This window comes from Jaculus jaculus, chromosome 10 (assembly GCF_020740685.1).
Source record: "Jaculus jaculus isolate mJacJac1 chromosome 10, mJacJac1.mat.Y.cur, whole genome shotgun sequence".
NCBI classification, from domain to species: domain Eukaryota; kingdom Metazoa; phylum Chordata; class Mammalia; order Rodentia; family Dipodidae; genus Jaculus; species Jaculus jaculus.
Genome location: NC_059111.1, coordinates 101194229 through 101220535, shown reverse-complemented (window position 1 = coordinate 101220535; position 26307 = coordinate 101194229). Strand labels below are relative to the sequence as shown.

The following is a 26307-nucleotide window of genomic DNA, read 5'->3' as shown; positions in this document are numbered from 1 at the left end:
AACCTGAAACTACATACTACACCACATAAGCCAGATAGATGTACAAGGTGACACATGCATACAAGGTCACAAGTATGCACAAAGTGGCATGTGTGTCTGGAGTTGGATTGCAGTGGCTAGAGGCCCTGGCATGCCAATTCTCTCTCTCTCTTTCTCTCTCATATAATAAATAAAAATAAAAAATAAGCTCCTGTTTTAAAACAAAAATATCCAGAACAAATTCCTTCAGCAAGGCTGTACCTCTTAAAGGTTCCACAACCTCCCCAAACAGTGCCACCAGCTTAGGACTTTGTTTTCAAACACATGAATCTGAGAGCGATAGTTCATATTCAAACCTTAAAGTGGTAAAATTTTACATACATTACTGATAATGTACTTTTTTGGGGGGGAGTATGGTCTTGCTCTAGTCCAGGGTGTTCTGTAATTCACTGTAATCTCAGGGTGGCTTTGAACTCCATAGCAGTCCTTCTATCTCCGCCTCCTGAGAGCTGGGATTAAAGGCATGCACCACCATGCCCAGATGTACTTCTTTTTTTCAAAAAGCATTTTTATTCACTTATTTGCAAGTAGAGAGAGAATATGAATAAATGAATAAATATGTGTCCCAGGGCCTCTAGCCGCTGCAAATGAACTCCAGATGCATGCACTGCTTTTACATCTGGCTTTACATGGGCACTGGGGAATTGAACCCAGGGTGTTAGGTTTTTGCAGGCAAGTGCCCTAACCTCTGAGCCATCTCTCCAGCCCAGTAATGTACTTTTTTTTTTTTTTTAAGTGTGTGTGAGAGAGAATAATCAAGAGAGAATTGGCACACTGGGGCCTTCAGTCATTGTAATCAAACTCCAGATGCGTGTGCCACCTTATGCTCATGTTGACTTTGTGCATGTGTCCTTAGGCTTCATAGGTAATTGCCTTAACTGGTAAGCCATTTCTCCAGCCTCCAAAAACGTATATATATATATATTTTTTTTATTTTGGTTTTTCGAGGTAGGGTCTCACTGTAGCCTAGGCTGACCTGGAATTTACTATGGAGTCTCAGGGTGGCCTCGAACTCATGGCAGTCCTCCTTACCTCTGCCTCCTGAGTGCTGGGATTAAAGGCATGCACCACCACGCCCGGCTAAAAACGTACCTTTTTTTTTTTTTGTTCTTGTTTTTTATGGTAGGGTCTTGCTCTAGCCCAGGCTGGCCTGGAATTCACTATGTAGTCTCTGGGTGGCCTCGAACTCAACAATGATTCTTCTCCCATGTGCTGGGGTTAAAGATATGCATCACCATGCTGGCAATAATATACTTTTGATTCCTTTCTTTACCTTATAAAAGCTCCCAGCATTTGGGAGGCACAGCTAGAAGTATCACTGTGAGTTTGAGGCCAGCATGAGATTACATGGTGAATTCCAGGTCAGCCTGGGCTAGAGCAAGATCTAACTAAAAAAAAAAAAAAAAAAAAGATTGTCAAGCAAACCTTTATGAAATTGATTCTGCTTGTCTTTTGTCATCTTGGAAAGATTTTTCTCTATTAGGATGATTTCCAAAATTTTGATGAATTCTCACATGTTTATTTGCCATATCACTAGTTACAAATGAAAGTATAGTTTTTGTTTCCATAAAGTAGCAGATACACTGGTACTATTTATATTATGGCTTCTGTGCTCGCTGAGCAGCACATACACTAAAATTGGAACAATACAGAGAAGATCAGTGTGACCCTGCACAAGGATATGTTTTCCTTCCTGTCTGTAGATATACTTCATATGTAGCTGGATAGGTAGAAAGTAGATTGGTGAAGGGGAGGAAGAAGCATTATCTTAAGAGGTAGACTGACTAAGGAAACAGAACCTTATGCATGCTTCAGAAATATTTCCTTCTTTGGATTGTTTTAATAGAAATTATTAGTATCTCTCACAAGAGTGGTTTATTTGTTCTTGTTTGTAATTTGCATCACCAATTGTGTTGTCTACTTTGTGTTCAGTGTTAGATAGGGACAACTAGAACATGTGTATGTTTTCTATCCTCAGAAAGCAAGGTTTAAGGTATGAGCATGTGAATCATCATATTTTTCACATATTAATATGGGATAATTTCATTAGAAGCATGTCTGGATTTTCAACTGCTTAAAATTTTATTTATGGGCTGGAGCAATTGCTTAGCAGCTAACGTGCTTGCCTACAAAGACTGGAGTTTGATTCACCAGGACCCATGTAAAACCAGATACATAAGGTGGTGCATGTGTTTGGAGTTCATTTGCAGTGGCTGGAGGCCCTGGCATGCCAGTTTTCTCCCTCTCTCTCACTCTCACATTAAAAAAAAAAGGCAGTCTATTGGACTGCCTCAAAAAAAAGAAAAGAAAAAAAGGAAATATAATTTCAAGTTCTTGGGAAAATGGCTGCAGTATGTAGGCCTGTTAGTTTTTGTTGAAAGTATTTTATAAAATCTCTTCTAACATTCATTTTCTGACATCAGTATTAATATGCTTTATTTTTTAAATGGGTATTCAGTATTTATTATTTATTTCAATTAGTCTTTATGTCAGCATAAAAGTTATGGGTTTGATCATGACTTCTTCCTACATACATGTCATTACACCATGCTCAGATTCACCCTCCTCCCCCATTGTTCTTCCTCACCTCCTTTGACTTTCTTGTCACATATTTTCCATTGTTTTACCCCTTCACGATTTCCTCTACCTTTCACATAATACTCTTTCTACACGTGCACATGTGCATGCACATGTGCATGTTTAAAATTTAACTCTAGGGGTGTACATATATAAATTTTGTTTGAACTTTCTTGGAGGGAGGAACAAATATTCGTTTTCCCCAGAAAAAGGGTACAAACAAACACAGACCAAAGAAATGATGCCACCCAAATCTGCTTGGTGAGCCAGTGAGTTTGGAACATTGGATGCAGGGTTATTTACAGGAGCATGGGCTACTTATGAGTGGCTACATCAGTGAAGAAAATGAGTTTCTCAGCTATTTATATATTGTCATTGAGGGGTGGTGTCTCATGAACCTTACCCCTCTCTATAATATACTGTTAATGGGCCCAGTCTTGTGCTGGTCTCTTGCAAGTCATCAACACTGCTGAGAGCTCAAGAGGGTAGCAGCCATGTCACCTTGATTCACAGCAGAGAGAAAGCATGAGTTATTTGTCCTTTTTTGTTTTTCATGGTAGGGTCTCACTTTAGCCCAGGTTGACCTGGAATTCACTCTGTAGTGTGAGGGTAGCCTCAAACTCATGGCAATCCTCCTACCTCTGCCTCACGAGTGCTGGGATTAAAGGCATGTGCCACCATGCCCAGCTTTATTTGTCTTTTTTGAGACTGGCTTATTTTGATTAACATAATGATCTCCATCCAGATGCATCTATTTTCTTACATAATGATTTCATTTTCTTCATTGGTGAATAAAATTGCAGTGTGTACCCTATTTTCTTTATATCTGTTCATCTAATGGTATATGTTTAGACTGGTTCCACTTAGCTGTTGTGAATAGTATATATATATTTTTCTTTTGAGGTAGGGTCTCACTCAAGCCCAGGCTGACCTGGAATTCACTATGTAGTCTCAGGGTGGCCTCGAACTCACAGTGATCCTCCCACCTCTGTCTCCTGAGTGCTGGGATTAAAGGCATGCGCCACCATGCCTGGCTTCAGTTTAGTTTTAATTTAGAATTTCCCAGTGGCTAAGGATGGTGAACACTTTTTTTAAAGAATTTATTTTTTTTCTTGGCGGGGGAGAGAGGCAAATAGAGAGAGTGCAAGAGCACCAAGGCCTTCTCTCGCTGCAAACAAACTCCATGTATTTGTACCACCTGTGCATCTGGCTTACATGGGCCCTGGGGAATTGAACCTAGATCCTTTGGCTTTGCGGGCAAGTACCCTAACTGCTAAGCCATCTCTCTAGTTCGGTGAGCACTTTTTAAAATATTTGTCTATTTTGGGGCAGGAGGGATGGCTTAGCGGTTAAGGCATTTATTTGCCTGCAAAGCCAAAAGATCCCAGTTCAACTCTCCAGGACCCATGTAAGCCAGATGCACAAGGGGGCACACGCATCTGGAGTTCGTTTGCAGTGGCTGGAGGCCCTGGTGTGCCCATTCTCTCCCTTTCTCTCTCTCTCTGCCTCTTTCTCTCAAATAAATAAATAAAAATATTTTTAAAAATTGTCTACTTATATTTCTTTTCTTCATTGTTTTTTGTTTTTATTTATTTATTTATTTATTTGAGAGCGACAGACACAGAGAGGGAGAGAGAGAATGGCACGCCAGGGCTTCCAGCTTCTGCAAACGAACTCCAGACGCGTGCGCCCCTTTGTGCATCTGGCTAACGTGGGACCTGGGGAACCGAGCCTCGAACCGGGGTCCTTAGGCTTCACAGGCAAGCGCTTAACCGCTAAGCCATCTCTCCAGCCCTACTTATATTTCTTTTCTTGAGAACGCTATTGAATTTATTAGCCCACTTATTGATTGGATGATTTTTTCTTTTTTTTTTTTTTTGTCCTAGTTAGGATCTCACTCTAGCCCAGGCTAACCTTGAACTCAGTGATCCTACCTCATCCTCTCAAGTGCTGAGATTAAAGGTGTGTGCCGCCACGTCCAGCTATTTGTTGGGATTTTTTAGTGTTGAATGTTAGAAGTTCTTTATAGATTCTAGGTATTAATGCATGGTTGGATGTATAGTTGACAAGGATTTTCTTCTATTTAGTAGGCTGTCTTTTCATTCTGATGATTGTTTCTTTTGTTGTGTAGAAGCTTTTTAATTTCATGCAAATAATCATTTGTCACTTAGTGGATTACTTCCTGCTTTCATGCACCGAACATGCTGCACATGCTGTTGGAGCCTTCTTCAGAAAACCGTTCGTTGCCTTGCCTGTAGCTTCAGGTGCTTTACGTATGATTTCCTATAACTTCAGAATCTCAGATTTATATTGAGGTTTTTGATCTGTTTTGAATTGATTTTTACAGGATTTGAGAGGGATCTAGTTTCATTCTTCTACATGTGGATGTTCAGTTTTCCTAGAACCAGTTATTAAATAGCCATCCCCCATGAAGGCTTATGACATCTTTGTTAAAGAGTAGGTTGCTCAACTGTGTGTGTTGATTTCTGATTCCTCAGTTCCATTTCTTTGGTTTACATATTTTTAAAAAACTTTTTGACAACTTCCAACATAAAGATCGTAATCTACTCCTACTACCTCCCTTTACTCTCTTAGTCCTCCGTCCACGGAATCCCTTTTTCTTTCTATCTAGTCTGTCTTATTTTGATTTTCCCCTCCTATGTTGAAGGTTTTGTGGGAGTGTCATGCTGTTATTACAACAGTTCTATAGTACACGTTGAGATCAGGTACTGTGATACTTCCAGCATTGCTCTTTCTGTGTAGAGTTACTTTGGCTACTTGGGATCTGTGCTTTCATACGAATTTTAACATGTGTATAGTATTTGTGCTGTGTGTGTGTGTTTAGACAGGCCAGAAGAGAGGAGAGCGTCAATTGTCCTCTATTAATAGCACTTCTGTTTTTGCTCTTCCTCTTTATTTCCTTGAGGATGAACAACTGAATCTGGAGCTGCTATTTTTTTTTTTTTTTCTTAACTGACTACCAGCAAGCCCTAGTGGTACTGTGGTCTGTGCCCGCCACAGGGTTGAGGTTATAGGCTTGTATGGCCACATCTAGTCTTTTGGGTCCAGGAGATTGAACTCAAGATAATCTCACACCTTCTGAGGCCCTTGTGCTTGTGGGGCAACCATTGTTATCCACTAAATCATTTGCCCAGTCCCCATATGGATTTTAAGATGGATTTTGCTAGTTCTGTGAAGAATGTAAATGGGATTTTGATGCAGATTGCTTTGTTTTAATGGTTTATGTTGATATTCTTTTTGTTACTTCATGAAGTATATATGCTGAGCTCAGCAATGTTAGCCTCCATTGCATATCTGTTTGCAAATTCTATATCCCACTTACATTCTTTATCTGAAAATAACTTTCAGAGTTTCATTATGACTTATCTTTTGACTCTCATCGACATTAATTTGAAAACAAATGGTATTTACATAATGGTTGAGGATTTTATGGCTTATAATTACATTATTTCTGATATCTCTACTACTGCTAAAAGTGAATTACTTTGCATATATTTGAGAATATTTTCTCCCATAATTGTTTAGCTGGTACACAGAGAATACAAGAATAAAATTTATTCTTGAATTTCTGTGCTATACAAAATCTTTTGAGCTGTATATTTTTCAGCTTACTTCTGAAACTTGCATTCTGATCAAGTGAGAGATTTCAACTTACTTACATGTGACTTTCTATATCTTAGCTGTGTTGGAGTAGAAGAACATCACGCTGTTGATATTGACCTGTATCACTGTCCCAACTGTGCAGTTCTCCATGGTTCCTCCTTGAGTAAGTACCAGATGTCTAAATGTGAGCTAATGTTTCAAAACCAGCCATAGTGGCATACACCGTTAATCCCAACACTAAGGAGGCTGAGGGAAGAGGACTGCTGTGAGTTTGAGGCTAGCCTGGGATACAAAGTGAATATAGGTTAGCCTGGACTACAGTGAAACCCTGCTTCAAAAAACAACAAAAAAGATTGTTTCAGACTTAAGATGTATATGATAGTGCTTTAATAATACTCCAATTACATCATATCCACCATGAGCTGTAAGAAATATTTTATTGAAAATATTCAAAATGCAGTTTTTCTCTGAAAAAAAAAATTTTTTTTTGAGGCAGGTTCTGGTCCAGGCTAGCCTCAGACTTTCTTTGAGTCAAAATGAAGTTTCAGAACTATTTTGTAAAGTACAACTTTATCAATAAGAGACCAGAAGGAAATGTAATAAGATATTAAAATTGGTTATCAGGCGTAGGATAGTGGGTATTTTAATATTAAATATTAATATTGAATAATATTAAATATTAATATTTAAATATTTTAGAATAAAAAACTTTATTAAAATTTACATAATCTTCGGCAATATTCCTTTGTCCCACTTCCCTCATTTCCCTCTACTGAACCCTTTTTCTTAACTATTTCCTCTTCTATATTGATGTCTCTCTGTTTTTTTTTTTAAATGAAGTAGAAACTTTGTATGAATACATCATGTGTTGCTAACCATCATTTCCCTCCTCCCTGCCCCCTTTCCACTCAGGGTCCTCAGAGGGCTTGCTGGTGTTCACCATGAGGTTGTGGGTTATGAATTGTGAGAGCAGCAGTCAGCCATTGTTGAGGGAAGAGGGAATGCCGTTGGATATTCCTTTCCATCCTGTGGCTCTTTCAGTCTTTCTGTTCCTTCTTCTGCAAAATTCCCTGAACCCTGATGGGTGTGGTTTAAGTCTACTTTAGTGTTGAGCTGTCATCAGCTTCTGGATTTCTGCTTCGGTGTGTTTTGAGCATCTTCAGTGTCTGTTTCCACTGCCCTGGTGCAGGTTATCAGGCTCGCTATGGAAGCACTCTTGCTTATTACTCTGGACCCTGGCTGATGTGTGCCGAATGGTTCATCTCCTGCCAGGGAGTTAGCTGTCTTTTCCTTCTTGTTGATAGATTTTGGTTGTCCTTGGATCTTACTGCTATCTAAAAAAGAAAAGCAGATTCTCCAGCAGAGTGAGATCAGCATAGGTTAAAGGGGATAAGCATTGTTAATTTAGAGAGATTTTGATGGGTGTAGTCTCTCCTTTGGCCAAAAACCAGAGAGAGCTTCTCAATGGAGTCCATAATCTTGGCCTATATAGGATTCCGACTTGGTTCTCAGTTCCAGCTATGGACTCCTTTCCATTGAGTAGATTGAGAGCCTTTGGTTGCCCACCTAGGTTGGGTGCCACCATTGCACAGGTGGGTATGTCTTGTCAGGCTGGTTGCTTTCATATAGCATTTTCCCTTGCTTGCTTACAGTGTTGTTGGTTATTTTCCCCCAGTTGCTCTTGTAATGCTTTCAGGCACTATATAGGCTAGTCATCTGGGTAGTGGCTTCCTTCCAGGTTCTAGCCAGCTCTCTCGATGATCTGTGTTGGCAGCCTGTAATGTCTTCAGCAGTAAGGTCTTACTAGTAGGGTAATCAAGTGCTTTCACAGAAGCCTGTCTTGTTTTAGGGACCTTGTAGGTTCCTCCAATCAACAGCCCATTGTGGGTTGTAAGGGATTTCTGGTTCTGGGAGTCACAAGCTGGCCTCAGACTCCTGATCCTCTTGCCCCTGCCTCCCAAGTACTGGGATAATAGGAGTGCTTAACAAATCTAGCATTTGTATAAATCATTAAATAACTTATGACCTATATCAAAAGAAAAAAGAAAAAAGTATCAACATTTAATTGCTATTGCAGAACCCTCAAATTGAAGTACATGCTTTCAAAGCTTGTTGTTTTGAGTTTGAATCTTGCTGTGGCCCAGGCTGACCTGGAATTCACTATGTAGTGTCAGGGTGGCCTCAAACTCACAGTGATCCTTCTACCTCTGCCCCCTGAGAGAAGTTAATGGCTGGGTGTGGTGGCATATGCCTTTAGGCATGAGCTGAGGAAGATCACTAAGTTAGAGGCCATGCTGGGCTAAAGTGTGTTCTAGGTTGGTTTGGGCTAGAGTGAGACACTGCCTCAAAAAAACAAAGCAAATAAAATAAAATGATGGTAACAACATATGATGTGTCCATACAAAGTTTCTACTTAATAAAAAAAAAGAAGAAGAAGCCGGGTGTGATGGTGCGCACCTTTAACCCCAGCATTTGGGAAGCAGAGGTAGGAGGAGCACTGTGAGTCTAAGGCCACACTGAGATTCTTTAGTGAATTCCAGGTCAGCCTGCACTACAATGAGACCCTACCTTAAAAAAAAAAAAAGTATTGGGCTGGAGAGATGGCTTAGCGGTTAAGCGCTTGCCTGTGAAGCCTAAGGACCCCAGTTCGAGGCTCGATTCCCCAGGACCCACGTTAGCCAGATGCACAAGGGGGCACACACGTCTCGAATTCGTTTGCAGTGGCTAGAAGCCCTGGCCTTCTCTCTCTGTCTTCCTCTTTCTCTCTCTGTCTGTCACTCTCAAATAAATAATTAAAAAAAAAAAGTATGTAGAAAAAAAAGTAATGTTTCTTCTAGCATTTCTGGAAATTTATCCTGAGGAATTAGTGAGGAAAACAGATTAATCTGTATGACTACTAATCACAGTGCTTTAAGGAGAAAGACTGAACATGAATTAAGTGCTTAAAAATAAAAAAAATAAGTATTATGTGGTACAACTACATCTTAAAATTCTAGGCTGCTTTTAAATTGCTTTTAAATATTTAATAAGGAGGAATGCTCTTGATGCAAGTAAACATCGTGAGACCAGTTGAAAATAAATGGACTTGTATGTCTGTGTGGAGTAGGAACAGAGTGAATTGCCCTTGAATTTTAAGAATGGTTTATCTTTTTAATTATTTGCAAGCGAAAGGAGAGATTATGGGAGTGTCAGGCCATCTTACTGTTGGAAATAAATTCCAGACGCATGTGCTACTTTGTGAGTCTGATTTTACACAGGCTGACAGGCTTTGTAAGCAAGTATCTTTAATTGCTGAGCCATCTTCCCATCTTAGGAATGGTTTTAATTTTTTTTTAATTTTTATTTATTTTGAAAGAGAGAAGCAGAGACAGAGAGTGAGAGAGAGAGAATGGGCATACCAGGGCTTCTAGCCACTGCAAACGAACTCCAGACATGTGCGCCCCCTTGTGCATCTGGCTTATATGGGTCCTGGGGAATTGAACTGAGGTCCTTTGACTTTGCAGGCAAATGCTTTAACCGCTAAGCCATCTCTCTGGCCCCAGGAATGGTTTTTAAATGAAACACACACACACAAGATGTGTATAAAATTTCTTAGGAAAATTTCTCTGTGATTCCAAATTCATCTGAGGAATTTCTTTTAAATGGAACTTACTATCTTCCATATCGAAGATGTACCCACATTAGTTACATGGGAATCTGGATTTACAACGTTTAGATATAAGTAACCCTGATTTCTGTTCCTATTAAGTGTGAGTCTCCTTATTCAGATAGAGACCCAGTATGACTGTTATCATGAACTTGGTAAGGGGAGGGTTTAAAATAACTAGCAATGAGGTTAGGGTTGTAGTGCAATTGGTATGAGTCTATCCCTAGCATGCAGGAAGCCCAGTACCACCCATAAAACTGGATGTGGTGGCACACACATGCCACCCTAGCACCCAAGAGGCGGAGGCAAGAGGATAAGAATTCAAGGTTGCCGGGCGTGGTGGCGCACGCCTTTAATCCCAGCACTTGGGAGGCAGAGGTAGGAGGATCGCCATGAGTTCGAGGCCACCCTGAGACTACAGAGTTAATTCCAGGTCAGCCTGGACCAGAGTGAGACCCTAAAAAAAGAATTCAAGGTCATCCTCCACTACATAAGGAGTTTGAGGCCAGCCTAGGTTACATGAGACCCTGTCTCAAAAATAAAATGTGGGACTGGAGAGATGGGTCAGTGGTTAAGGCACTTGCCTGTGAAGCCCAAAGACTTAGGGTTCGACTCCCCAGAACCCACATGGTGCTCATGGTGGCACATGTGTCTGGAGTTCGTTTGCAGTTGTTGGAGGCCCTGGCGTGTCCATTCTCTCTTTCTCATAAGTAAATAAATAGAATAATGTGAGCTGGAGAAATGTCTTACCAATTAAGGCACTTGCCTACAAAGCCAAAGGACCAAGGTTCAGTTCCCCAGGACCCACATAAAGCAAAAGCATAAGGTTGTGCATACATCTGGAGTTTATAGTGGCTGGAGGCCCTGGTACGCCCATTCATTCTCTGTCTCTCTCAACTAAATAAAAAATATTAAAAAATAAATAAAATGACATAACATAACATTGTTACATATTGTTCAGATGTACAGAAAAGCTGAAATAATTTTTCAGCAAATATCTTTATTTTTAATTATTTTCCTGTGTGCATGTGTGCATCTATACAGCCTTTGCAAAGGGCTTGTACCACTTTTTGTGTCTGACTTACATAGATGGCTCTGCCAGCAAGCACCTGTGACTGCTGAGCTATCTCCCCAGCCTCAGCATGCAGATTCTACTACTAGTATTTTATGTCACTTGTCATATCACTTACTTCACCATGTCATTACTCCGTGACCATCCATCTTACTATGTTCTGATGCAGTTCTAAGTCAATTGCTAATATCAATGCCAGAAAACTATGAGAGTTTTAGACTTTAATAAAGGCGTTTTAAAAAAATACTTTATTTGAGAGAAAGAGGCACATACAGAGAGAAAGAATTGATGTCCCAGGAGCTCTAGCCACTTCAAACAAGCTCTAGATGCATTTGCCACCTTGTGCATCTGGCTTATTTGGGTCCTGGGGAATCGAACCAAGGTCCTTTTGCTTAACAGCTAAGCCATCTCTCCAGTTCCCTGAAATTTTATTTTATTTTATGTGTATCATATAAAAGGGCTATAGATAGTATCATACTAATGAAAGAAGAATGAGATAGAGTTCCTCTTTTGGCCTTTTCTTCATCTCCCTCTTTGTTAAGGGTTCTTTATACAGTTTAAAAGTCAGCACTATCCTACTCCTTCACCCCCACCTTGAGGAATCTGGATCTAGAGGTGCTAAGTGACCTGCCTAGAGTTGCAGAGGAAGTTACTGGATGAACTAGGAATCAAAGCCAGATCTCCTGATTTGATTGTTCTGACTACTTAGGGTTATAGCCTCCCAGAGCTGAAGGTTCCTAAGGTCTTAGCATTCAAACTAACCTTAAAGTTGTTTGTTTTGTCATCACATTTGTCTGGCTTAATGCTGACTTAGTGAGCTGGTGTTTGTGTCCATGTAAACATGTTTATTTTGGAACTAAATCTTCACATAAGAGAATGGCATTGTGCTGTTTAATTGACTCCCCCCACCCCCGGTAGGTCTCACTTTGGCCCAGGCTGACCTGGAATTCACTATGTAGTCTCAGGGTGGCCTTGAACTCCTGGCGATCCTCCTACGTCTGCCTCCTGACTGCTGGGATTAAAGTCGTGTGCCACTATACCCGGCCTATTTAATTTTTAGAAACATTTTATTTATTTATTTATTTATTTGAGAATGGGTGTGCTAGGGCCTCTAGCTACTGCAAACCCATGTGCCACCTTGTGTATCTGACTTACGTGGGTCCTGGGGAATTGAACCTAGGGTCCTTTGGCTTTGCAGGCAAGCACCTTAACCACTAAACCATCTTTCCAGCCCTTAATTGATTTTTTATGTTTATCATTATTATTATTAACAACACATTTAATACTGATACATCATGTGTTCGTACCCTCTTCCCTTGTCCTGCCCCCATTCCGTTATGGACGCTTCTCAGTGGGGCTGCAGGTATTCTCTATGTTGTTGGTAGTTTATGTGTTGTGGGAGCAGCACTCAGTTATTTTGGGGGGGAGGGACTTAATTGGATTTTATTGTTGTTGTTTTTTTGAGGTGGGGTTTTACTGTAGCTCAGGCTGACCTGGAATTCACTATATAATCTCAGGGTGGCCTTGAACTCATGGCAATCCTCCTACCTCTGTCTCCCAAGTGCTGGGACTAAAGGCATGTGCCACCATGCTTGGCTTACTTGAATTCTTTTGAATAAGAATGCCCTATTCTGAGAGCATAAATTGGATGATCTGGTTAATGGTATTATGATTTAATAGTCTAATGAAAACCATAATTTAACCTACTTTTATTGATAATTTTCATAAACGTACATAATGTGTTTTGATCCTAATTTCCTCCCATTACCTTTTGTCCCTTCCCCTTCTCCCCATGCCGCTTCCACTAAACCTCTTCTTTCCAAGTACTATAAAAACTATTATATTAAATAATTTGGAAATGTTTACTGTGGTTAAATGTAGGTATTATAAAAGATTTCATTGCATTCTTTGATTTAATTTGTAAATTATTTTGAAATAAAAAGAGGAACTGGGCGTGGTTGCTCACACCTTTAGACCCAGCACTTGAGTTCGAGGCCAGCCCGAGACTACAGAGTGAATTCCAGGTTAGCCTGGTCTGCAGTGAAACCCTACCTTGGGGAAAAGCAACAACAACAACAAAAAAGCACAGTTAATTGTCTACAATTACAGCATTAGATTAAGTAAAATTTCCTTCTTTGCCTTAGAAATGCACTACAATTTTGAGTGTTCCATTGTGCTTAATAGTTGTTCTGATTGTCTAGACTATGATGATTTAAAAGCATATGGTCTTACCATTACCAGTTACCAAAAATGTTTCTTTGTCTTACCCTTGTAAAAATTTAGTGAAAAAGAGGAGGAATTGGCACAGGCATGACTACACAGAAATTGATGATGGTTCCAAACCAGTGCAAGCTGGAACCAGGACTTTTGTCAAGGAGTTACGTTCTCGAGTCTTCCCAAGGTATGGAAACTGAACTCTGGTCAAAAAGGATTTAACAGTGTTTGCTAATAAAGTTGATACCATTTAAATTTTCAAATTCAGGTTGTACTTCTTTATTGTTCTTTGTCTTTTACTTTTTTTCCTTAATTAGATGGAAAATATGTGTATGTTGTAGGTAATAGGAGTAAGTAAGCAGTTTCATGGAACTTCTGATAAATATATATTTATATAGAACTTACATAAATAATACTTATATATATGTCACAAGTTTATAAACACATACTAGGTTCCATGTTCTGAGGCAGTCTAACCCTAGCCCAGGATGACCTGGAACTCACTCTGTATCCCAATCAAGACTGGGCTAGAATTCACAGTGATCCTTCTACCTCAGCTTCCTGGGTGCTGAGATTAAAGGCATGAGGTACCACACCCAGCTAAAAATATATTTCTTAACTGTAGGTCACAGTACCAAAATGTTGAAATATACTGATCTGAAAGCATTTATTTCTATTGAGTCCCTTAGAGATTCTTCTTGCCTTTCCTGTTTTGCACCTGTGTTTTTTCTCACTAGCTGTTTTCACTAGCTGACTATGCCGGAAGATGCGCCAGAGGCTTGCACATTACTGTTCAGCCTCTGAAGGCAGCAGGACTAAGCTCTTCAAAAAAAAAAAAAAAAAAAAAAAGTAATAGAATATCTTTGAGTTGTCCATGGTTCAAAGAGAGTCAAAAGCATTATAAAACATTTAATCATTTCCTACTCACTGCTGACATCTATTTAAATTGATAATGCTTAATAGCTTATTAAAGAAGGGAGCCACTATTTAAATTTAAATCACAGTATTGCTTTCAGCCTATTGTGGATTTCCCACCTCCATCCTGGGGGTGGGGGGACTGCTACTTTTCCTCAATCCTTAAGATTCCTCTCTGTTCACCTCCTTTTGAATCCATAACATCATGATAAACCATTTACAGGTCTGCTGAGAAATAGAAAGAAACCATGAGACAGTGTTTCCACATGACTTTTGTTGTGTTCAAGGCCTTCTTATCAAACTGTTTTCCTTTTATTGGACAGTGCTTGATTGGTTTGGGACACAGTCTTTGATTTTTAATCTGGGTCTCTTTGAGGCTGGGGAGAGGTATTGTGTCCTTCCTAAAACCATCTCTGTACAATTTCGTGTCAGTGTGCATTTTTCAGGGTAAGGAGTTGCAGCTTTCACTTCTTAAAATAAAAGTTTGTGAGCCCCTCAAAAAGCAGTACTAAAAACCTTGGCCTAGTAATTCCCTTGGCTTTTCTGCCAAACTGAACATATATGAGAACAGGTTAGAGATGATTACAAATATCCACAGTGTAATTACCATTAATTAAAGGCCTGGCTTTATTTTGTTTTAACTCCATATGCTTTTTGTATCATTTAAAACCATGGTAGAATAACAGTAATTACCAAATTATATGTAATTGATATAACTAACACAGAAGTATATAAAATGAATAAGTGTTTTCCCCTCTCCTCTTTATTTATTTATTTATTTTTTTGATTTTCCAAGGTAGGGTCTCACTCTGGTCCAGGCTGACCTGGAATTAACTATGTACCTCGAACTCAATGGCGATCCTCCTACCTCTGCCTCCCCAGTGCTGAGATTAAAGGCGTGCGCCACCATGCACTGCTCCCTCTCCTCTTTTAAGGCTTATTATTGTTAAGTCTTGAGAGTCTTCTATATAAAAACATGTACAGGGGCTGGAGAGATGGCTTAGCGGATAAGCCAAAGGATCCCAGTTTGACGCTCCAGGACCCACATTAGCCAGATGCACAAGGGGGTGTAGTGTATGCATCTGGAGTTCGTTTGCAGTGGCTGGAGGCCCTGGCCTGGCATGCCCATTCTCTCTCTCTGTCACATAAATAAATAAAAAATTAAAAAAATTTATGTATAGATGTATATACATATATAATTTAAAAATTATATGATTACATTATGAATAATGTTAAACAACTTGCCTATTTTACTCTCCTGTGCCATAGATATCTTTCCATATTTATACACCCATAGGTTTATGTCACTCTTTTACTGTATAGCATGCATTGCATACATACATGCTGCGTGCTGTGCATGTGCACACACACACAGACAACACAGTTTACATTCCCATAGTTTGTATATTTATCTCTAGTTTGTTTTCTCTTCCAGATAATACTATTCTATATTTCAGGAACTTTTGTCTACAGTTTTGATCAACAGGAGAAATAAATACTAAACATTTGAGATCAGGGAGCATAAATTATTAATCCATTAAAATTTTTTTTGTTTATTTTTATTTATTTGAGAGCAACTGACAGAGAGAGAAAGGGGGGGTTTATTTCCAGGCACTGCAAATAAACTCCAGGTGCGTGCACCCCCTTGTGCATCTGGCTGACATGGGTCCTGGGGAATTGAGCCTCGAACTGGGGTCCTTAGGTTTCACAGGCAAGTGCTTAACCACTAAGCCATCTCTCCAGCCATCTTAATCCTTTTAGATCAGAGTGTAAGGAATTATTTAGTCATCAGAAGGTGATGGAAAGAGGAATGATTACTGATGTGAATTGGGGAAGCTAAATGGTAGGACAGACCTCAAATTCAGTAGGTAAGTCAAATGAACAAGGCTAGGAATAAATTGTCTCAGGGCTCATAGACCTCAAACTATCCTTGCCTTACTGAGAGCTTGGGAAGATGACTGCCCATAATTCAGAGAACCAGCATCACTTTCCTCCTGTTTTCTCCTTGCCCCTGACGTTGCAGATGACATCTAACAGCTAACATCTGATTACAGAACTGGGAACCTTTATATTTTATTGCTAAGCCATCTCCCCAGCCCCTGCATTTTAACTTTGAAAGAAAAGTTGACATTTTTACTTTGTATAATCACTGTTCTTTGGATTTATGGTTGATGGAGAGTGACAAGGGACAGATCACAATGAAGTATACTGTCTGTAAACATGTTGGTCATTAGAGGGGGCAGCTGAGGTCCACTGATTTTTTTTTTTTTAATTTGGTGTGTGTCTGAGTGTGCAGGAATGCATGTGCGGTAGCACGAGTGGAGTCAACAGGTGCTTTCACCTTGTTTGAGACAGGATCTCTTGTTTACTGCTGTGTTTGTCAGGCTTATGGCTGGCTCATGAAATTCTGGGGAATTGCTTATCTGCCTCCCATTTTACTATAAGGCACGCTGGGATCAAAGATGCTTTCTATAGCATCTGGCTTCATGTGGGTTGTAGAGATCCAAACTCAAGTCCTCATGCTTTCATGGCAAACACTTTCTCCACTGAACCATTTCTCTAGCTCATCCCAACAGTTTTTAATGGTTTAAAGTGACTACCTAGAATTCTGAGTTCCAGGCCAACCTGGGCTACATAGCAAGACCACAAAATAATTTAAAAATATTCAAACTCTTATTACAGCTAATTTTAATCATCCTGTCATTTATTATGTTTTCTAGTATAGTTTGCCTCAACATTTACATGCTGAAATATGTATTTTGTTATAAATTAGTTTGGTCACTTTCTCCTTTTAAAAATATTTTAATTGCCAGGTGTGGTAATGCACGCCTTTAATCCCAGCACTCGGGAGGCAGAGGTAGGAGGATCGCTATGAGTTCAAGGCCGCCCTGAGTCTACATAGTTAATTCCAGGTCAGCCTGGGCCTACAGTGAAATCCTATCTCGAACCCCCCCAAATATATGTATGTATGTATGTATGTATGTATGTATGTATGTATGTATGTATGTATAAATATTATTTGTTTATTTTGAGAGAGAGAGACAGAGAAGTAGATAGAATGGACACACCAGCCATTGCAAATGAACTTCAGATGCATGCGCCCCCTTGTGCATCTGGCTTATGGGGGTACTGGGGAATCAAACCTGTGTCTTTAGGCTTCACAGGCAAGCCTAAAGACACTAACCACTAACCACTAAAAGCTGTCTCTCCAGACCCTATTCTTTTTATACTTAGAAAATTTAACGTATTTTTAAATTGCATTTCTTTTTAAAAAAATTATTCTCCTGTGTGCATGTGTGTGTGAGTGTTTGGGTGTACCAGGTCTTTTGCCACTGCAAATGAATGCCCATCTGGCTTTTTGTGGGCAGCTAGGAAATTCCTGGGCCTGTAGGCTTTTTAAGCAAGGTTTTTGACCACTGAGCAATCTCCCTATCTCCTATATCGTGAATTCAGTGTTGATAACTTTTACTTTAAGGGGTTTACAGGCATTTATTAAGATGGTATAGATGGGCTGGAGGGATGGCTTAGTGGTTAAGGCGCTTGCTAGCAAAGCCAAAGGACCCAGGTTCACTTCCCCAGTACAGACAGAAAGCAAGATGCACAAGGTGGCAATTGCATCTGGAGTTCATTTGCAGTGGTTAGAGGCCCTGACATACCCATTCTCTCTCTTTGCATCTTTTCTTCTCTCTCTCTCAATTAAACAAAAAGCAAAATTAACTGAAAAGATCATATAGATAATTATGAGTCTCTGAATTAACTCATCACTACAGTCTTTCTTGTAAAAAACTGGTCGCTATACAATGTTTTACTCTTACTTTTCTTAGTGCCGATGAAATCATTGTAAAGATGCATGGCAGTCAGCTGACACAGAGGTACCTGGAGAAACATGGATTTGATGTCCCTCTTGTGGTCCCTAAATTAGATGAACTGGGACTCAGGCTTCCTTCACCTGATTTTTCTGTGATGGATGTGGAACGTTATGTAGGTACGAACTTGGTTCCTTTATATACTTGGGAAAACATGGTAAAAGTAAAAATGATAGTGTTCTAATAGATTAACATGGAATGATGAAATGTCAATTTAGTTTTGTGTCATGGGTGTTTCCTGGGTCAGGATAAGAATGATTGTTCATTCTGTTGAAAGCTTCTCTCAGATCTACAATGGTCGGAAAAAAAGAATGAAACATAGCTGGGCATGGTGGTGCATGCTTTTAACCCCAGCGCACGGAGGCAGAGGGAGGAGGATCACCGTGAATCCTAGGCCACCTTGAGATGACATAGTAAATTCCAGGTCCTGGCCTACGGTGAGGCCCTACCTCAAAAAAAAAAAAAAAAAAGAGGGAAACATTTGCCTGTCCCCCCTGCTTTCTTTGGAGGGACTGTAGAAAAAGGAAATTAGGTTAATAACTTGGCACATTCAGTGATATCTGGACATAATTTGTTATTTTGAGGCTTCAAAAGTAGTAAGGCCAAAGCCCTTTACTGACTGCCATATTGTTGACAATTTCAGTCCTTTCATTTAGTCTAGTCATGACTTATATATACATAAAGCTGACTAGATATATGGATGCCACTTATCAACAAGAGACATATGTTATTTAAGAATTATACCCCAAATCTAGCTGGGCATGGTGACATGCACCTTTAATCCCAGCACTCAGGAAGCAGAGGTAGGAGGATCACTGCGTTCAAGTCCAGCCTGATTTAGAATGAGACCCTACCTCAGAAAAACAATGACAATAAAAACAACAAAATAAGAATTAGACCCGAAATCTATATAGACTCAAAATGGTATATCCACTGGGATGCATTATTTCCTAGGTATGGAATATTGAACAGTTAGTCCCTTTATTAATACTAGTCAATAATTATTTAACTGAGAAAATCCAATTAAATGTCACGATTTTACATTTAGCTCAATTTGAATATATGATATTTGGGAATGTGGCTGAGGGTTAGCCTAAACCTGTTTGCCTGTGACATAAATGGCTGGTATTAATAATGGAAGTATTGGCAAAGATGTTCAAAGCATTACGTCACTAATTTCAGTACTGCAAAGCATTGAGATCAAAACTAGTAGGAGAATGAGGTTATATCCTAAAGGTTAAGAAATCTGTAAGGCATTATTATTAACCTATATGAAATTATATCAAAGTGAAAGAAAGGTATTTGTGTTCTATTTTAGATTGGTTACACAGCCATGTCCTAAAGTCTGTGTTATTTTGTAATCATTGTAAAAAAGATTATACTTTATCATGCAGTGGTCCACAAGTATGACCTTGTGGCTTTTATTATTTGCTGTGGTCAACTTGCTTACTATTTCCCCTTGCTTTTCAAATCATAGATTCTTAAGCATTATAGGTGATAAAGGGAAAAACAGTCCTCTCATTTTATTCATGAGGAAGTTCAAACCCAGAAAGTAATGGGCAATTTTCATATCCCAATTTAATGTATTTTGTTATTGTCATGAGCTACACATAGAAATTATTGACATGGAACTGGAGAGATGGCTCAGCAGTTAAGGAGTTTGCTTGCAAAGCCTAACAAACTGAGTTCAGTTCCCCAGTACCCACATAATAAAGCTAGATGCAGAAAGTGTCACATGCATCTGGGAGTCTATGTGCAGGGACCAGAGGCACCATGTACCCATTCTTTCTGTAGTTGGGTGTTGTGGTACATGCCTTTAATCCCTGCATTTGGTGGGTAGGGTAGGAGGATTGCTGTGAATTCAAGGCTACCATGAGACAGTATAGTAAAGTTCAGCTTAGCTTGGGCTAGAGAGAGACTGTAAGTGAAAACAAACAAACAAACAAACAAAAAAAGGAAGGAAGGGAGGGAAAAGAGAAGAAATCATTGACACATAGAAAGCTTTGTAAACTGCAGAAGTATAGTTTTATACTTGGCTTAATTACCATACTAAGCATACAAAGTCTTTAATATTTTTGTTTAGAGCACAACTCTTAAGACTAATAATAAGACTGATTTTTCTTTGCAGGTGGTGACAAAGTGATAGATGTCATTGATGTTGCCAGGCAGGCGGACAGCAAAATGACACTTCACAATTATGTTAAATACTTCATGAACCCCAACAGACCAAAAGTGTTAAATGTGATCAGCCTTGAGTTTTCAGATACGAAGTGAGTAGTTCTGGACATTTTGGCTTAGTGTTCTTTGTTTTCACTTAATTTAGAATACTGAAATACTTAATAAGAAACAATTTTGGCCTCTATAGCTATTCACTGGAGTAGTGTTGTAAACTCTACCTTAGGCAGACTTGGAGACTATTTAGAAATGTAATGTATTTTTAGATGGTGGTTGTTGTGTTTTAGATGGTTATTATTGTTAATCTTGAGATACACTTAATTACATGGATTGAGTTGACATGGGAAAGAGTTTTAAGAAGTTTAATTTGTATTTGTGTTTTGCATGTGTATATTTTTTAAAGGATGTCTGAATTGGTGGAGGTCCCTGATATAGCCAGAAAGCTATCCTGGGTGGAAAATTATTGGCCAGATGATTCAGTCTTTCCTAAGCCATTTGTTCAGAAATACTGCTTAATGGGAGTTCAAGATAGCTATACAGATTTCCACATTGACTTCGGTGGGACTTCAGTCTGGTACCATGTCCTTTGGGTAAGACTAGGGGATTACTTGTCTTCTTACTAACAAAAACATGTCATATTTTTCTGGTGATACATTAATTTGCTATAAGTGACATATGTTTCTTTTTTTAAAATATGGAATGCTTCGTGAATGTGCGTGTTATCCTTGCACAGGGACCATGCTAATCTTTTCTGTATCATTCTATTTTCACTGTATGTTCTGAAGTGAGCATTATAAGTCACATTTGTATAAAGGGAAAGTTTTTCTGCTTAAGTAGCATCTATCACTTTGCCTTTAAGCATTGTAATTTTTTTATCCCAAGTAATAGAAGAGCCATGAATTCTTCCATGTAGATTCTTTTTCTGCCCCCATATTTTAAATTGGCTTCTGTTAACCATGTCTCTTTTTTCCCTTTCCCTCTATCAATTATCAGTTAATTCCTGGATCAAATGACTAAGAGTGAGCAAAATTATAGTAATGATTGCTTCTGGCCTTAAGGTGGAAAGAAGAGGACTAACTAATTGGATAAGTTATAGATGCTTATAACAATACTGCTTCACTGCAGTTTTCATTTACTTCGCCTTTTCTAAAAACATACTTCTGGGCTGGAGAGATAGCTTAATGATTGAGGTACTTGCCTGCAAAGCCTAAGGACACAGGTTTGATTCCTGGTACTTGCATAAGCCAGATGCATAAGGGGGCTCATGTATCTGGAGTTTGTTTGCAGTGGCTGGAGGCCCTGGTGCACCCATTTTCTCTCTATGTATGTCTCTTTCTCTCAAATAAATCAATATATTAAAAAAATACACTGCTGGGCCGGAAAGATGGCTTAGCAGTTAAGGTACTTGCCTGTGAAATCTAAGGACTCATGTTTGACTCTCCAGGTCCCATGTAAGCCTGATGCACAATGTAGCACAAGTGTCAAGGTCATACATGTGCACAAAATGACACACACATCTGGAGTTCGATAGTAGCTGGAGGTCCTGGCACACCGATTCTCTCTCTGTTGCTCTCTGTCTTTCCCTGATTAAAAAATATAATAATAAAAATAAAATGCTAAATCTAAATAATTAAAATTCATTCTAATTAAAAATTGAACTGTTCATTTGTACTAGCTATTGACTTCTATACTGATAATATAGTTACAAAAAATTTCCATCACCACAGAAAGTTCTGTTGGAGTGCTGTATATTATATTTGATGCCCTGTCCTTGTGATCCTGTTCCTTTCTCAAATATGTCAACGAGTTAGTCCATTAAAATGGGTCTTTAAAAATCATTCTATGGTGGCGCACGCCTTTAATCCCAGCACTTGGGAGGCAGAGGTAGGAGGATCACCATGAGTTCAAGGCCACCCTGAGACTACAGAGTTAATTCCAGGTCAGCCTGGACCAGAGTGAGAAACCAAAAAAAAAATCATTCTATGGGCTGGAGAGATGGCTTAGTGGGTAAGCGCTTGCTTGTGAAGCCTAAGGACCCTGATTCGAGGCTCGATTCCCCAGGACCCATGTTAGCCAGATGTACCAGGGGGCGCATGCATCTGGAGTTCGTTTGCAGTGGCTGGAGGCCTGGCTCACCCATTCTCTCTCTCTCTTCCTCTTTCTTTCTCTGTCGCTCTCAAATAAATAAATTAAAAAAAATCATCATTATGTGATAGACCTTAGACTGAAGTTTGAGAGATACTCTCTGCTGTGACCTGGGGCCTATTAGCATGCATTTACTTTGAGACCTTAAAATGAGAGGCCATCAATGGGATGTTTGTGGTTTTTTTTTTTACCTTCCTTCCTCTTTCTTAGTGATTTATTTGACACAATTATAGACCCTAAGCTGCAAGGAAAGGGGGGAGGAATTTTGCTATCTGTGAGTATATTGATTAAGGGAATTAGCTGCTGAGCAAATCAACAAGACCTTTTTGAACCTTAAATAATTCTGCTAATTGGTTTAATTTAGATCCTTGTATTGGGAAATTGTACCAACATAGGCCATCCTAAAAATGGCTGCTTCTTTTTCAAAAATATGATTACTGAGGCTGGAGAGGTGGCTTATCCACTTGCTTGAGAAGCCTAAGGACCCAAGTTCAATTCCCCAATATCCACATAAGCCAGATGCACAAGGTGGCACATGCGTCTGGAGTTCATTTGCAGTGACTGGAGGCCCTGGTGCACCCATTCTCTCTTATCTGCCTATTTCTCTCTCTTTCAGATAAGTAAATAAATGATTACTTCTTTCTAGGGTGAGAAGATTTTTTATTTGATAAAGCCAACAAATGAAAATTTGGCACTCTATGAATCGTGGAGTTCATCTGTGACCCAGAGTGAGGTGTTCTTTGGAGATAAAGTTGATAAATGCTACAAATGTGTGGTAAAACAGGGCCATACCTTATTTGTTCCTACAGGTAAGTTCTAAATCTCATTTCCTACTTCCCATAGTTGATAGTCATATGGAATCAGCTTGTAATTAGAACCATGGCTTTAATATATTCGGAATGTTGCTTTTATGGCATTGCTAAGAAATAACTCTGATCTTGGACTTTTTACTTGTCCCTTAGAACACGTGATAGTCATCCTGTTAAATGGTATAATTCAGTGGTTTTTAATAAATTTTAGGCTTTGCAGCCATTGCTACTATCACATGGTGGAACATTTTCATTGTGCAAGAAAATTCCACACTCTTTGTCATTCCCATTACTCACTCCCCTGACCTCTTGGAAACTACTAATATACTTTCTATCTTTGTGGATTTTCCTGTTTTGAACATCCCACCTATGTGTCCTTTTGTGTCTTGTGTTTTTACTGTTTCTATCAATCACCAGCTCTGTCCCCTCCCTCCTGGGTTAGGGTTAGGGTTTGGAAGGCCTTGAATTTGCTGTGTAACTGAGGATGACTTTGAGCTCACTGACTCGATCACCTGTTAGGATTAGAGGTCAGGGCCATCATGCCTAGTCTGTCTAGCTTAATACCATAATATTTCTTAGGCTCATCCATGCCATAGCACACATATAAGTGCTTAATTTTTTTATGGCCCAACAATATTCCATTGTAGAATACTTGCCCATTCATTAGTTGGTAGACATTTGGGTTGTTTCCTCTTTGGGACAGGAGTAATTCTGCTTTGAATAGTTGTGTGCAAGATTTTATGTGGAGGCCTGTTTTTATTTTTGAAGACATGTATGTGCTAAGTCGTGTAATGGCTGTGTTGTATGATTTAACTGTAGTTATTTTTTGAAGAACCACCCAATGCTGTATAGTTCAAGTACAAGTGTTAGTGTGTCAATTTGAGATGTGAATGAATATGTAGACTGCAGACTCTTAAGCCAGTGGGGTTTTGCCTTTTTAAATATTTTTATTTATTTGCAAGAAAGAGAGGGGAGAGAGAATGAGAGAATGGATGTAGTAGAACCTCTTGCTGCTGCGAATGAACTACAGATGTACATGTTGCTTTGCACACCTGGCTTTACGTGGGTACTGGGGAACTGAAACCAGGCCTGCAGACTTTGCAAGCAAGCACCTGTAACTGCTGAGCCATCTCCCCAGCCCTAGGCCAATGGTTTTTGTGATCATAGAAGCTGTAGAATTCCCAGGTTGCTATAAGGCCTTTTGCTTCTGGTATGTAGAATGGTCTAGCAGCATTTCTGTAAAAAGGTAGTCATGATCTCTTAGAAATTATCCTCATTTTGAAAACACTACAATGGGAAACAAAACATCATTTGATTACCAACATGCTTATAGAACCATAAACATAACCCATTCATTTATATGCAGGTGATCACCTTTTCCTCCTTAGAAAACTCAGGGCTCATATTGAGTTCCTCGGTCCTTCTCTGCTTGTTCCCCGTAGGGCACTTCTGTGTTCATCGTGACACTAGGGAAGCAGAGTGCTTAGCTACCTTCATGGTCATTACTGGAAAATACACTTTTCTAATTCATACTGATTTGACTGACCTCAGAGTAAAATATTATCAAGGTGGATTATGTATATAAACTAAAACAACAGCAGCAGCAACCACCAAAAACTTTCACTTCACTCCTCACATGCAACACAAAGCCTGACATATTAAAAGTATTTAATAACTATTTCATTGAAGCAATCAATCAGTCATTTGTTTTATTTATTTATTTATCTTGGGTTTTCAAGGTAAGTTCTCACTCTAGCTCAGGCTGACCTGGAATTCACTCTGTAGTCTCAGGGTGTCCTTGAACTCTCAGTGATTCTTTTACTTTTGCCTCCAGAGTGCTGGGATTGAAGGCATGTGCCACACGCCTGGTTTTAATCAGCCATTTGTAATAAGCACTAACATCCTTATCTGTGGAGTATAAAGTAAACATGTTGATATTTGAGTTAATTATTTTGCAGTTAAATAGCACATACGTTTGGTTTCAGTATTGAACAATGATTGATATATATACTTGTAACCATTTCAGGATGGATTCATGCTGTGCTCACTTCTCAGGACTGTATGGCTTTCGGGGGGAACTTTCTACACAACCTTAACATTGGCATGCAGCTCAGGTTTGTCATCAATATTGAAATGATCTTTGACATTTTTCTTTACTTTAAAAAGTCACAACATATTTTCTTTGATACCTCATGGAGATATGCCTTAAGAAATGATGCAAAACAAAAATAAGTTATTCAGTATGGTAATATACAAGTTTCCAAAGTGTATAAAGATGTGTATGCTTTTCCTCTGGCTATTTCTGCACTTCAGCGTAGTAAACTAAGTTGATCAGATTTGGATGTGACCTGGGGTGCTATAACAAAGCAATCCTTAAATCAGGATTGTTACCAAACACTTGCTTTAGTTTTGCTGCAAGTGAAGGATTAAGTTATGAGATGTGACCTTCATGTCAGCACTGTTCCCTTATTGTACCTAATGGGAATTCAATGCTGCTATGACACATTACATCTACTAAAAATGCTTTCTCATTGACAAACTCCTGAGGACTAGGAAAAGTAGAAATAGCTGGTGGGAGGCCATATCTTTGGGCTTTCCTGAATGTGATGACTTTTAACTTTGCTATGTATTTGTGGAGTTGTTATAGGAGCATGAGGTTTTAATTAGGCCCTATACCTACCAAATGTGGGTTTTGTCTTCTTTTACTTAAGCTGTTCCTGGAGAAGAGATGGTTTCTGCTGCATGGGCTGCTGCTAGGACTCTCACTGAAAAGCAGTCCTGACTTTGTTCCAGGCACCACAGGCCACACCCTGACTGGCAACTGTGATCCTTGTCCTTAATCCCTATCTAGTGTCAAATGTGGTCTTGATCAGGAGTGTTTACTAGAGGATAAAGAAAACTTGGGTGGGTCTTGTGGTGTTGTCCAGCACATGGAGCTGATTTTTAAACATTATTTTACTTATTAGTAAAACCCTCATAAAATCTCTGTTGTTAAAACTAGGGTACAAATCTTAAGGTATGATCTTTTACAATGCCCAATGTAATTCTTACATATACTGGCAAATTTACTGAGGTCAGAACTTGGATAAGATTATAATTCAGTGATGTCAGATGTGGTGGTAGTACAGATAATGTGGTACAACACTTGTTTGCTCTTCCTTATATATCATGACCTGCTTATTTTTAAGTTGGTTATCTTTAACTTTGAAATCCTAATATTAATAT

At 39.2% G+C, this 26307-nt stretch overlaps 1 protein-coding gene, 1 long non-coding RNA gene and 2 other non-coding genes across 5 annotated transcripts in view; 2 read left to right on the top strand and 2 right to left on the bottom strand.

Moving 5' to 3' along the window:
• The window catches only part of Kdm7a (lysine demethylase 7A), a 73782-nt gene that overhangs the window by 18825 nt on the left and 28650 nt on the right, over nucleotides 1-26307 (top strand). The window contains exons 2-8 of the mRNA XM_045160111.1: nucleotides 6318-6403; nucleotides 13242-13359; nucleotides 17912-18072; nucleotides 20082-20223; nucleotides 20532-20718; nucleotides 22920-23082; nucleotides 25109-25196. Coding sequence (XP_045016046.1) covers nucleotides 6318-6403; nucleotides 13242-13359; nucleotides 17912-18072; nucleotides 20082-20223; nucleotides 20532-20718; nucleotides 22920-23082; nucleotides 25109-25196 — 945 coding nt within the window. The remainder of the gene's footprint in view (nucleotides 1-6317; nucleotides 6404-13241; nucleotides 13360-17911; nucleotides 18073-20081; nucleotides 20224-20531; nucleotides 20719-22919; nucleotides 23083-25108; nucleotides 25197-26307) is intronic.
• Nucleotides 1649-1757, top strand: LOC123464243. The gene has a single exon (XR_006639475.1). It is a non-coding gene; the product is annotated as a U6 spliceosomal RNA (small nuclear RNA).
• On the bottom strand, nucleotides 20817-20918 carry LOC123464205. Its single transcript, XR_006639443.1, has one exon. It is a non-coding gene; the product is annotated as a U6 spliceosomal RNA (small nuclear RNA).
• Nucleotides 24196-26307, bottom strand: part of LOC123463996 — a 68091-nt gene continuing 65979 nt past the window's right edge. Inside the window, exon 4 of one of the 2 annotated variants that reach the window (XR_006639288.1) lies at nucleotides 24196-24369. This is a non-coding gene — a long non-coding RNA (uncharacterized LOC123463996). Of the gene's footprint in view, nucleotides 24370-24892; nucleotides 24991-26307 lie in introns of those variants that run through there. The other variant, XR_006639289.1, reaches the window with a different exon arrangement.